The following is a 14520-nucleotide window of genomic DNA, read 5'->3' as shown; positions in this document are numbered from 1 at the left end:
TGGATTGCAGGGCCGCAGTTTTGACACCCTTGCTATATTCCAATGAGCTCATACAAGTTTTAGTAAAGTGTATATGGAGAAGGAGTGAGCGTGAGCGTGTGTGTGTGTGTGTGTGTGTGTGTGTGTGTGTCAGAAAAAGAGAGAGAAGAGAGAGGGAGGGAGGGAGATAAGTCAAAGACTTTTATCAGTAATCCTACTGGCTCAATCAAGAAAACATATATAGATTGAAATTTGGTAACAAATATATGGTGATGGAAGGAGAACTGACTCTGGGTGGTGAAGACACAATGGGATTTATAGATGATGTAATAATACAGAGTTGTATACCTGAAATCTATGTGACTTTACTAACAATTTTCACCCCAATAAACTAAAAAAAAAAAGAAATTTGGGTGGACAGAATGAGTTTATAAAACATTCAATGTAAAAAATTTCCCTTTTTTTAATATATAGGTGAGGCTCCATTAAAGAAAATATTCCACTATAACAAGATGTACATTCTATTAAGAGTAGATACAAACTAAGTAATCAGTATGTTAAATGCTGGTAAGTGCTATGGGGGCGTCGGTAGGAAAAAATGATAGTGCTGAGTTATAGGCTTCAAATGATAAAAAGTGGAATGAGGAAACGACGTGAGATCTCTTTTTGAATAAAGAATTAAAAGTGGTGAGACAGCAAAGCTTATGGCTGGCTATTTAGTATTCCAGGCAGAGGGGACAGACAGCAAGTACAAAGACCCTGGGGTGACCAAGGGGCTGGCAAGGCTGCAACAGAGTGATCGCAAGTCTAGTGGGATATGTGATGAGAGGCTCCCTGTACTCCTCTTCTGTGCTACAATTCGTCTTTAAATCAATCTCTAGTTTTCAGGACATTTTCCAAGTGTATACCCTTAAACTCAGTAATCTTTAAGAGACCCCAAGTGTATACAGTCTACACTAAAAATGCACCCATCATTTCCAGTACTTCAGAACTGACCAATATGAACGCAAAAAGAATCCAGGCACAAGAGTACAATGACATCCTTGGTCCTTCCTCATTACCTACCTATTTTGCCATAACTATATAGCAGTATTTCATAATTGAAGGCTTGTCCACTCTAAGCCAGATGTGACACAAATCAAAAGAAATTTTAATAATACAACAGAAAGTTAACCAGAAAGGCTTCCATGTTTCAAGGGCTACAAAAGTACAGTATAAAAAGAAAAACAACAGCACAAGGAGCACACCTTCCCTGGTTAACTTTCCTCTATGCTTAATGACATGTCTTAATCAGACAGGTGCCTGGAGAAAACCATGGAGCAGAACGATCTATGCAAAGTTAGTCTATCCTAGCGTTATATTTACAAAGGCAGACCCAGATTCTAACCTAAATGATTCATTTCCTTCATACAAAGACATGGTAGTCAATCAAATTTTCAATCAGGATCAGAAAAATTTAATTCAGCAAATGCCTAGAACTACAGATAAAAGGAGATTTAAGTATTTCATAAAGATTTGATATCCTAAGGCTTAATTACATCTTTCTCTAGTTTCACAGTATGTAACCAAATAGGATACTTCCCTATTTAAGATGCAAGAGGAATAATATACATTTAGCTTCACTGGGAATGAAAAGAGTTGGTTCTTATAAAATACAAACTTCTTAATTGTTGATAAAAACTAATATATGTTAGACACACTATCTAAGAAATAGACTACACTTTGAATGCTATTTCATTTAATTCTTATAAATTCTCCCCTTTGAAGAAATATATCCTCATCTTTTAGCTACAGAATTGAGGCTTCTCAGTGAATTTAAGTACCATATTTTGCCGGGTGTAATGTGCTCCCGTATATAATGCGTACCCACGTTTTTGGCCCAAACTTTCAGGGGAAAAAATCTTTCATCTTAATTTTTTAAATTCAAATTTTTGTTTGTTTATATTTAGGTACTTGCTTTTTGTATTGTAAAGGAATTTTAGCATTTATTTTTTAACATATTATGGTACAAGAAATTTTATGTAACAAATAATTACAAAACATAAGAACAGATACAGGTACAAGAAATTTTATGTACCAGTAACACATTTACAATATTTACGCATCATAGAAGGTCAAGAATTCTTCGTCATTGCAAGTTTGTCCTAAGTTCAACAAAACCAATTGTTATATTCCAGGATGTTATTTTGCATACGGATATTGTTATTGATTTCTAGAGTTACACTTTTAACTCATAAGCATAAATAAAAGAATTAAGAACATTTGTATGGATACAGAATTAGTACTACTACCCATGTATAATACGTACCCTTATTTCTCCCTCACAAGTTTGGGCCAAAAAGTGCACATTATTTATACATGGCCAAATACAGTAACTTTGCCCCAAGTCTAGTAAGTTGGCAGGAAGCCAGGATTGAAACCAGGTTTAGATGCCTGTCCGGAGCCCAAGCTTTTAACCACTACCCTACACGTCCTGTGTGGAAAAAGAAAATAAGCCTCAGAAAATCAAAGTTACATGCTATTCACAACCTAAACAGAGGCTGTTCACACTTCTACCCCACCTTGGGATTTTTATCTAAAAAGAAAAAGAGGTGGCATTATCTAAGAAAGAAAACAATAAAATAAAGTCAAGTAAATCAAAATGGGCTCTTTTTCATCCCTGGATACGTAAATAATTGACAGGTTAACCTTAAAATTTTCTAATATACACACATATAGGTAGGACCAAATCTATTCTACATATATTCAACACCTAGATTACATAGAAATAGATCCTTATCAACCCAAAACATCAATTTTCAAAAGAAACAGTCCCAAAATTAGTGGCAGGGAAAAAGAAACTTCTGCACATTTCTCTATTTTAGGAATATCATAATACTGCAATGTGTCAGGCAACGCCATGCAGCAACATTTACTGAACCATTTCTTTGTGTGGCACTATAATGGTATTTCAGAACTTAAATTCATTCTTACTTGCAACTGTCATCCTCTGAATCTGATATTTCACTGTTGTTTTCATCAGCTACTTCAGAGGTGTCTAGTCCCATCAAGATTTTACTAACATCAGTTTTAAAGACCTTCTCATACAGCAATTCATAAAGGAGAGCTGCAATTAACAAGAGAGAGATGTTATACAACATTAACTAATTTTATGTTCTAACATAAAATTGTGAATGTCTACTGCCCAGGCTTCTAAAATCCTAACTAGACATCTGCAACATCTCATGGTCAACACAATTTAATCAGAAATTTACCTAGAGAGCAGCCAGAATTTCTGTCTGTGCAGTTAGTTTGAAATAATTTAATAAGATATACAATTTTAAAAACTAATAATAACATAAAAAGGTATCACAACTGCGAAACAAATATAATAAAAGCTAAACATGCATATTGAACAATTACTATACTCTATATACTGTGTTAAGCCTTTACGTACCTTCATATTTAATCCCAGCACACAATAATGTAATTATTCTAATTGTATGGACAAGGAATTTGAGAATTATAGATGCTATACAATCTGCCCAACCTTAAGAGGTTTGGATGGAAAATAGTAAGACTACTAGAAAGTAGATAACTGTTCATAAGAGACTAAAAAGAAACTTATAAAATGTGTTCTCTGCAACCACTAAAGAAGCATACACAATTGTTTTGCTTTAAAAACAAAAACAAAACCAAAAAAAATGGAAAAAAAACACATGGAAATATATATGACCAAATAGTCAAAAACACTTACATATAGAATTTAGGACTCTCATTTGGTTTTACTACAGTAATCTTTATGAAAACAAGGGCACTAAGAATTCATCAACAATGGGTGCCCACCCTCGAAATGAGTCCCCAAAGAGACCTCCGTCTCACAGATCATCTTTCTTCTACCCCTGATATCATCGAAACCACAGACACTGAGAAATATAGGAAGGTAGGCTCCATGAGATATCCTTCCCAAAGCTGTAACGTCCAGATTTTGACTAGCTGGGAGAGGTGGAAACAGCCCAGGATTTAGACAGCTAGACTTTCATACCTCAAAAGAGACCAATTTTAGAAATCTGCATTACACATTATCTTACTGGTCACCACTGGCTTAACAACAGGGGAAAAAGCTGTTATATGCCCAACTACTGCTTTGTATGAGTGATGTGCACTTTGTCAGAACAGATGATAAGAGGTAAAGCAAGGAACTACTGGAAGGAAGCCTTTTATCCTCCCAGTGAATATGTGGCAAAATCTGGTGACATTTTAGATTGTCACAATGGGAGAGCAATCTACTGGCATCTACTGTGTAGATGGCAGGGATACTACTTAATACCCTACAACGAACAGGACAGCCCTCTCCCACAACAAAGAATTACCTGGCCCAAAAGATCAATAATGCCAAGGTTAACAACCCCTACTCTAGAGCTAAATACAATCAAATGTTTGATTTGCTCGGTCATTTAGGCTTTCAAGCTATACACCAGCAGCTTTAAAAACACATACAAATCCTTATTATTAAACTTAATGACTGCAGGAATGAAATAACTTTGTATTTACAAGTCAAACTCAAGCTACTAGCTCTTTTTCCCCCCAGTTATTATAGTATTAATATTTTTGGTAACCTAATGTTCCCAGAAATATCTTTTTATACAAGAATATATTTGCCCTGACTTGTTTGTATTAAGACTGGGTAGCTTAGGAATATCATTTCCTATACAAACACAAGAGAGATACTTACACTGACACATAGCAGAGCTCTCTTTATACTTTATGGGATAGACAATATCATAATGATTTCCATTTGAAAAACACAGTAAAACCTGAAAGGGAAAAATAAAAGACAGCTTTCAGTCCTTCACATACGACATTTATATAGCCACTTATTACCTACAATATCTCTGAAGTACTAATAAATAATTTCTAAACAGAAAGTAAATATTTTAGAAGCTACCTAAAGCTCCAATGCAGTCAACTACGGTACATCCATATACTAAAATGTTACCTAGTCATTAAATCAGAAGTTCTTAATGACTTGGGGAAATGCTTATGGATCATAAAAACTACAATATATGAAAACAGCATGATTTCAACTATTTAAAGAACAAGAGTCAAGAGCTTTTAAGAAAATATTCCAAAATCTTATTAATGCTTACCTTTAACAAGCAGGCTCAAAAGATTTTTTCCTGCTTCTTTATAGTTTTAAGTACAGTGAACCTTGAACCAATGTGGGGGTTAGGGGCACTGACCCCGGGCGCAGTCAAAAATCCACATGTAACTTTTAACTCTCCCAAAACTTAACAAGCCCTCCCTCAATATCCACAGTAGATTGGTCCAGAACACAGTCCCCAGCTCCCACCCCCGCAATACCAAAATCAGAGAATGCTCAAGTCCTTTATATAAAATGGTACAGAACAATGTATACACTTGGCTCTCCGCACCTGCAGATTCCCATCCTTGGATGGAAAATACCGTTTTTGATCTGCGGTTGGCTGAATCCACAAATGTGACACTCTGGGACACAGAGGACAGAATGTATATTTATTTTTGAAATCCATGTATAAGTGGACCCATGAAGTTCAAATCCATGTTGTTCAAGGGTCAACTGTACTTCCTAACTAGTCAATTACTTATGCAAAGAGAAATGCACACACATTTTGTTTAATTATGTCATATTCCAATACTGAGAAAGGTGAGATCCAGAGCCAAGCACCTTGGAAAGCCCAAGTCTTTACACAGGTAGTCCTTCATTCAATTCCCTGCCTCCTAACCACCATTAGAATGGTGATAAGACACTTATATTTGGCCTGAATGATTACCAATCAGCTAATTAACACAAATTAGTTTTTCTTATAATGAATCAGTTTTCTTCCTAGACTTAATGTAATTTTTCAATTGTTTCTGCTTTGTGAATAGATAATGACACCTTAACCAGCAAATTATCTTTATAATGGTAAATATATCACAATTACCAAAGTACTTCTGGATGCAATAGCAGAACCTATTTTCACAAGTTATTTTATTATTTAATGTTTATATTGATGTAAAACAATAATCTAATTAATCACATGCAATATTTTTCCCTTTGGTAAAATGTTATGACAGGGTCCAACACAGTGATTTGTGGAGAAAAACATATACAAAATAATATGGATCGATGATTAACAGGAACTTAAAAAAAATCATCAGGTAACCTTCATGTAGAAATATTTCGAAAAATCACTTTAAAATTATTGCTTAGGAGGTCAAGGTAGCAACTGAGTGGTTCTTTTACTTAAATCCTTCAGGAAACATTTAGAAAAATTCTTACCTTTTCAGGAAAATTATTTTCAGTTACTTGTGAAGGAGAAACATTTGGTTCCCGATAAATTACAAAATCTTTCCTGAAAATAACATTAGAAATTACTGCTTATGGAATATATTTCATAAATTGAGATTTAATCATTCAATCATTCATTCATCAAGAGCCTAGTATGTGCCAAGCATTGGTCTGGGCATTAAAGATATAGCAGTAAACAAAAGGCAGTAATGGAATAAGTTGTAAAATACCTATATAAAAGTATTTTTAATACAATTTCAAATATAATTTGCATATGTGTGACTTCAGATATAATTCTAAAAGGAGACCTCAAAACTCAGAAATCATAAGGATGCAATATATAAAAGCATTTTGAAAACAAAAAAATAAAGCATTCACCTGCTCCTCTATTAGTCAATAGTAGTAAAATTAATAACGTGTGTTTTGCCTAGTTTAGTGGCCATTTAATGCCAGCCTTGACAAAGTAGAAAATAATTTCTCTATCAGGCTGATTGGTAAGTGATATAGTTTATAGGCCTGGAAAAATTTCTGTATGCTTTTCCAAAAATATTTTGAATATTAGAATTTCTAAACGTTGACATATCTAAATGTCAGAAACAACTTAGAAAATACACTTCATAACCAATGCATAAAACTGCTATTTAAACAGTTTTAGTATAATGGAATATACTAATTTCCCACTAACTTTATTTTTGTTTAATGTTATTAGAGTGTTTACCTGTACATCAGAGAAAGGGCACTTATTTCCACCTGTCCTACCCATTCCTGTATTAAAGAAAAAAAGTTGGCACATAAATGTCTCATGCTTTTTACAACATACCTCTAAACAATCTTAACATGCTTTTACACAATATAGCTAATAAACTACAAAAGCTCATTATTATAAATATTACAAAAACATTTCTATAAAACAGGCTGTAATATGTACTTAAAAGCCCAAGTCTCTGTTGCAAAAAATCCTTAGTACTAGTGTGGTAAGACCCTGGAGTGGTATCTCTCAGGTGAGAATTTGTTGAATTTTTTTGAAGGCAAGAGCTCTGTCCTCCAAACTAGCACCCACGGCAGAGCCCGGCACATGAGATGTGCCCAGAAAACGCGATGTGGAATAGAAGCAGAACTCAGAAATCAGAAAGAGAAAAAAAGGACAGGTCTCTTATCTTCAGGGTGACTGAAGACAGAAACAGAGCAGTGTCCCAGCAATCATTTTTGAAATGAGACACAACTTCTACAGTCCTTGTAAGTCTTTATGCCTTTTAGAAAGAAATGAACAGTATACATAAAAATTTAAGAGTATGTCCATATACCCTTTCAGACAGCAATTCAATTTCTATAAATCTATCCTAAAGAAATAGTTCGTATGTCCACAAAGATGTTCACTGTACCTATCTGTAATAGTTTAAAAAAAAAAGTTTAAGCCCCAAGATTCCACTAATAGGTAAAGAATTATTAAGTAACTTACGTTTCATCTGCACTACGCATGGAACAACATGCAGTCATTAAGACTGAGGTAAACCCATGTGAACTGACTTGGAAAGATCACTCAAGACTAGTATGAAAAGTCATAGTAAAATAACCCTTTTGTGTAAAACAAACAAAAAGGTATGTTTAATATGTATGTGTACATTCCTAGAAAGAGAACTGGAAGGACACATCTTAAACTGACAATGCAGACAGGGAATTCAGGATAAGAGAAAATGAAAGATTTTTCACTCTTCATTCTGTATTAAATCTTTTATTACGACAATGTATTCTACACAACAATGTATTCAATGAAATTAGTAACCAACACTCACTAAAAATAATGAACTATGGTAAGTGAATGCTGCCACTTTCCTTGAAATAAATTTGAGATAGGGAAAAGATTTTAGACAATGTTTTGATCTCAGACAAGGAACAGAGTCCTTCCCTCTAGACTTTTCATTTTAGTAGCTCTTAAAAGTTGGCTCTGGTTTTCAAAATGAAATGGGTGCCATATATTAAAACAGATTTCTTAAAATAAGTCTCTGCTTAACAATCATGGCATCTCATAAACTGCTACAAGCAACACCCTCTGGTGTAGATGAAATCCTTCACTGAAACCAGTCTGCATAGATCACAAGCACATCTGCTTTCTGCAAAATGTGTTAGTTACATCACTTAAAAAATGGAAAACTATTCTACTCATGTCAACAAAATACTTCTTAAATAATGTACCATTTTATAAGTATTTAATCTTCAGAATAAATTCTGCTGTAGTGTGGTTAACTAAACAATGGTTATAATATCCTATTGTCTTCTCTAACCAATCAATTTTAAATTACAAAAAAAAAATCTACGTTCTACCACTGTCTTCTATCTTAAGGCTATAATTTTATTTACTTGACACTTTTTATGATGTTTGATATATTTCCTTACAGTGGGTGAAAGTATTTCTGCAAAGATCTGCTTTAACCAATGAACTATATCAAAAATGCATAATTTAAATGTTCATAGTCATAAGCAAATTTTTGTTCCTCATAAGATACTATTAAGAAAATGAAAAGATATAAATTGGAAGAAAATATTTACAAAAAATATACCCATGCAGTATAAAGAATTCTTATAATAAAACCTCCAACATAATAAAAAATTCGCAAAATCTAAACATTTTACCAGTGAAGACATATGGATGGGAAATAAGCACATGAAAAGCAGCTCAACATTATGAGAAATGCAGATTAAAAATCAGAGTAATAGCATTACACAACCACTAAAACTTAAGCTACAACTTAAAAGGCTGACAATACTAAGTATTGAAGATGTAGAGCAATTGGAATTCTCATATATTGCTAATGAGAAAGCAAAACGGCACAGCCACTTTGGGAAAGCGTGGCGGTTTCTTATTAACTTAAACATACATTTACCATATGACCCAGTAATTCCATGCCTAGGTATTAATCCAAGAGAAAAGAAAACATACATCCACACAAAGACTTAAAAGCAAATGTTCTTAGAGATTTAATCATAATAGCCCCAGAAGTGGAAAGAAACCAAATATCTATCAACTGGTAAATGGATAAACAAATTATAGTGTATCCACATAACTAATGACTACTTCGCAATAAAAAAGAACTACTAATACATTTGACAACATGGCTGAATCTCAAAGGTTCCATTATGCTAGGTGAAAAAAAGCCAGACACATAAGACTACACACTGTTATCACTCTCTGAGTCTAGAAAAGGTGAAACTTGGAAATCAGATCAGTGGTTGCTGAGAGGGGTGTGAGAAGGGGTGGCCAGTTAGCTCAGGTGGTTAGGGTGTGGTGCTAATAACACCAAGGTTGCCAGTTCGATCCCCACCTGGGCCACTGTGAGCTGCGCCCTCCTTTAAAAAAAGGGGAGGGGGGGGCATGAGGAACTTTTTGCAGTGATGGAAGTGTCCCATATGATGTTTATGCTGGTGGTTACACACTAAATACGTATGTCAAATCTCATCAAATTATACACTTACTTGTACAACCGGTGAATTTTCTTGTATGTCAATTTTACCTTAGTAAAGTGGGCAAAAATAAATTCTTGCAAAATGTTTGAGGTATTTTCATAATGTTCCACTGCTTTCATAAATAAAAGGATAAGGATGGGGCGGCCGGATGGCTCAGTTGGTTAGAGCGCGAGCTCTCAACAAGGTTGCCGGTTCAATTCCCACATGGGATGGTGGCTGCGCCCCCTGCAACTAAGATTGAAAACGGCGATTGGACTTGGAGCTGAGCTGCGCCCTCCACAATTAGATTGAAGGACAACGACTTGCTTGGGTCCTGGAGAAATACACTGTTCCCCAATATTCCAATAAATAATTTTTAAAAAATGGTAAAGATGCTTTCTCTGAGAATTGGATGAAGCAATGGAGTTTATCCGTCAACTATTTCTTTTCATTTCATACATCCCATATATCAGGGAGAAAAAAAAACGAATGAAGACATAAACATGTTGCTAATAACAAAGAACAAACAACTGTTCAGAAGGTACCGAAAACATCTGGGGAAGAAGTTTGATAAGATGGAAGGGGGGGTCATAAGAATTAAAAATCTTCCCATCCAGCAGCCTGGAGAAGAGGCACCTGTCCTATGTACTTAAACCACATCAACTTTCCTTCCTTTCCCTCCTTCCTCTCCCAGGCTCTCAGATCAGTCTCAGTTCAGTTCACGCTACCTCATTTCTCCCTCTGTGCCCTTCGTTCCACTCCCAGTATGTCTATCCTTTTTCAGACCCTCACAGTCCAACAGCCTGAAAGGCTGCACAAAGATTACTATAAAATAACATTGTGGACTTTGTTCTGATTAAAAAATAAATGGTTTTGTCATCTCCTTTATTTTCTATAGAAGTACAAATGACCAGTAACTCTCATTTAAGTTACCTTAAATCAAGTTAAAGAATCTTAATGTCTGTTCACATGTCCTTTTCTCCATGGTTTCTGGCACCCAAGGACATGACAGACACTAAAATATGTTAACTGTGTGATTCATCTCTCTACAAGTTTGACTGCAATAAAATCTACCAATGGGGTGTTACCAATTTTTAAAAATCACTAGTAATATTACTACCTAGAAATTAGAACTTCTAACATTCTGGCCTCTATTTTTCCTATCTATAACATATAACACAACATAGATTTAACATTTATTTAACACACACAAATTGACCATCAATTAGGCACCCCAAACTGAAAGATAACTATGGAATTCCAAAAGCAATATACAATGCTTGCCTTCAAAGATGCTCATAAACTAAGAGAAAAAAATATAAACTTCAGGAAAATGAATTTGTGACCATGGTATATCGGCAAAACTCAGTGTTGAAATCATGGTCTGGAGTGGATTCAGAGGGTGTTCTTCTCCCAAACTGAATTCATACTATACGTATTCCTTTTTTCACACTTAATATAGTGTGCACATTTTCCATGCATTAAACAATTTTTTTCAACCACTGCAACTGATGTTCCTGCCTCTGGTCTGAGCCACTTCCAAACCATCTTTACACAAAATTCTTTCATCCGTCCATCCAGTCAGTCAGTAAAAATGCCACACACTATTCTCTGGTTCACAACAATGAACAAAACATACTTCCTGCCTCAAAAAACTTCAAAGGCTTCCCAATGCCCAATTCCTCAGGCACAGAGACTTTGATTCAGGTCAGGAATGGAGGCCAGGGAATTTGCATTTTCACAACCATCTCAGGTGATTCTGAGGCAGATGATATATAGCTCACACTTTGAGAAATGCTGACCTAAAGCATAAGCTCCATACTGCTGGGCCTAGCATGAAGGACCTCCCATGATCTGACCCACAGCCTGCCCTGTGACTTATTTCTCACTACCTCCTACCTTCTCAAGCTCCATGCTCCACACAAACTGGACTGCTTTCTGAATCTGCCTTGCTCACAATTTTCAGTACGCGGAAATGTTTACGAAACTAATATTCACCCCAGGGATTTCTTATTCAGAATCTATTCAGACTTCAAATGCCAACTCACTCTCCAACTCTTGCTTTGCCTACACAGCTGCAAATAAAACTGAATGCCGACAGCATCATATCTATACTTCTTATGAAACATGTACTTTCTCACTTGTATTAGATACTCTTCCCCACCACAAAGAAATTCCTAAGAATAGCATTCAAATCTCAGTTACCTCTGTATTCCCAGGGTGACCGACAAATGTTGGCCCACAACAAGCACTAAAATTGGGGTAGGGAATCAAATGGAGACACCGGTCATTGATCAAACACTCTGATCTTGTATTATTATCCCCTTTCATCTCTACCTGACTCCTCTTCGTAGCTTCTTCCTTTCCTAAAGTCATTTTAAACAATGATTACCTCTGGGGCTGATGGAACATTCTACATGGCATTCTATATGACATTCCACAATATTTGGATTTTCACAGAATATTAGTTTCGTAAACAGAAAAAATATTCTTTTAACCTCAACATGACTGACAAAGTGTGGCATCAGGACCTGGTGTGGAAGTACTATCCTATCCTTTCATTCTTCCTTCTTCTCAAGCTCATCATGTGAAATGGAACCTCCATTAAAAAACCTTGTCTTCTCAGTTACCTAAGGAAGCAATCAAATCTTGTCCTGTCCAGAGATAACCAATATGACACAGTAGGTAAATGCTGTGCTTACCTTCTCTCACAACCACATCAAAATTACAACTAATCTGCAAAACAACTAGTATTGAAAAATCACCTAAAACCAATCTAAACTGAAGCCTTTCAACCAAGGACGCGCAGTAGGAGGGGCAGAGACCAGAACGGGCTGGTCTCACACCTGCATGTGACCATTCAAGATGGGGAGGAGTATTTTAGCTGTGGAGGTTCTCCCACGCCCCCAGAGGAGCGAGAGATCCCAGCCCCGGGTTCCAGTGCCACAGAAAGAAGTCCCCATAATTTCCGGTTGTGAAAACCAGTAGATTGTGACTGAGTGAGACCAAGTACTGCTGCACTCACAGGGGCTCCGCTTAAATGGACTGCACGAGGACTTACCCACCAACAGAATCACTCGCTCTGAGCTCCAGCGCTGGGGCAGCAGCTGGAAAGGCGGCAGGGACATACAGTGGGGAATTAAGTTGTCTGCCTTGGGACAGGGGCTGGAGAGGCGGCTTTCTCCTGGACAGGTGAGCTGGCGCTGGTAGAGGCCATTGTTTCTTTGCTGAGGGCTCCCGCTCCCTGCATGCAGACGCAGGTAACTGCCATATCTGAGTCTCCTCCTATCGTTCGCCATGCCCTGGCGATTCAAGACCCAGGCCCGCCCAACTTTTGGGCACACCCAGGCTGCTTTCAGAGGCTTTTTCATGCAGACAGCCAGCTTTGGCTCAAGCTGCAGACTTTCCTAGGGTCTCTTAAAGGTTCGCAGACCCCAGACAAGCAGCATCTGGCTTGACTGCGTCCTGTACCTCTGGATGAGCAGCCCTAAGTGTGGCACTAGCGGCAGCCAGCCTTCGTTTGTGGCATGGCCTCTCAAGGCGCTTCCAAGCTCAGCACTGGTGACTGGTGGCAGCGGATTTCTTTGTGGCTCCTGTTGGGTGGCCCGGGGGGGGGCCGGAGGTGCGTGGGGTGCAGGGCACAGCTGAAGTAGACCTACAGCAGATGCTCTCCAAGGTGGTCCTGGGGCTGGCGCCCCCAGTGGCCAGCTTCAAAACAAGCTGGAGCATTACCCAGCTGCCTCCAAGTACAACACACCTAAGGGGCGGATTGGGCGGGCACCAGAGTCCTGCTGAGGCAGATCCTGCTCTGTAGGGTCAGCCCTGCAACAACAACCCTTCCACTGTAGTCAAGGCCAGTCCTCACATCCAGTGAGCCTTAGGGTCAGTCCCTCCCACCAATGTGCACTTATCAACCAAGGCTCAACTACAAGAGGAGGGCACACACAACCCACACAAGGGACTCACCTGGAGCACACAGCTCAGGTGACCAGAAAGACTGTGCCACTGAGCCCCACAGCACACCTACTACAGAAGGCCACTCTGCTAAAACCGGAAGACATAGGAGCCCTACCTAATACATAGAAACAAACACAGGGAGGCAGCCAAATAGAGAGACAAAGAAACATGTCCCAAATAACAGAACAAAGCTCCAGAAAAAGAACTAAGCAAAACGGAGATAAACAATCTATCAGACGTAGAGTTCCAAATACTGGTTATAAGAATGCTCAATGGGGCGACCGGTTAGCTCACTTGGTTAGAGTGCAGTGCTCTTAACAACAAGGTTGCCGGTTCGATCCCTACATGGGCCACTGTGAGCCATGCCCTCCACAATTAGATTGAAATAACTACTTGACTTGGAGCTGACAGGTCCTGGAAAAACACACTTAAAATAAAAGTCAAAATAAAAAGAATGCTCAATGATCTCAGGGAGAACAGAGATAGGAAGCATAAAAATGGAGATGGAAACCATGAAAAAGAACCAGTCAGAAATAAAGGATACAATAATGGAAATGAAGAATATACACTGGCTCCTCGGTTTTCCAACATCTCCGTTGACAAACATTTAGGTTTACGAACGCCATAAATTTTATGGATCTATGGTATCATTAGATAGTAAAATTCATGCTAAATTTGCGGTTTTAGGGGTTGATTTTAAAGGTCTGGAATGGATTAATCCATTTTGCATTACTTTCTATGGGGAAACTGTGTCTCGGTTTTTGCATGTTTCAGAACTCGAACCATCTTCCAGAACGGATTATGTTCAAAAACCGAGGTACCACTGTATTACAGGGAATCAACAGATTAGA

At 37.4% G+C, this 14520-nt stretch overlaps 1 protein-coding gene across 1 annotated transcript in view; it reads right to left on the bottom strand.

Moving 5' to 3' along the window:
* OTUD4 (OTU deubiquitinase 4) overlaps positions 1-14520 on the bottom strand; it is a 46375-nt gene that overhangs the window by 21184 nt on the left and 10671 nt on the right. Inside the window, exons 4-7 of the mRNA XM_074338473.1 lie at positions 6990-7036; positions 6263-6335; positions 4694-4775; positions 2953-3085 (exon numbers count right to left, since the gene is read on the bottom strand). Of these exons, the coding sequence (XP_074194574.1) occupies positions 2953-3085; positions 4694-4775; positions 6263-6335; positions 6990-7036 (335 nt within the window). The remainder of the gene's footprint in view (positions 1-2952; positions 3086-4693; positions 4776-6262; positions 6336-6989; positions 7037-14520) is intronic.

This window comes from Rhinolophus sinicus, chromosome 15 (assembly GCF_057876585.1).
Source record: "Rhinolophus sinicus isolate RSI-liver-muscle chromosome 15, RSI-T2T, whole genome shotgun sequence".
NCBI classification, from domain to species: domain Eukaryota; kingdom Metazoa; phylum Chordata; class Mammalia; order Chiroptera; family Rhinolophidae; genus Rhinolophus; species Rhinolophus sinicus.
This window is presented reverse-complemented; position numbering and strand designations above follow the sequence as displayed.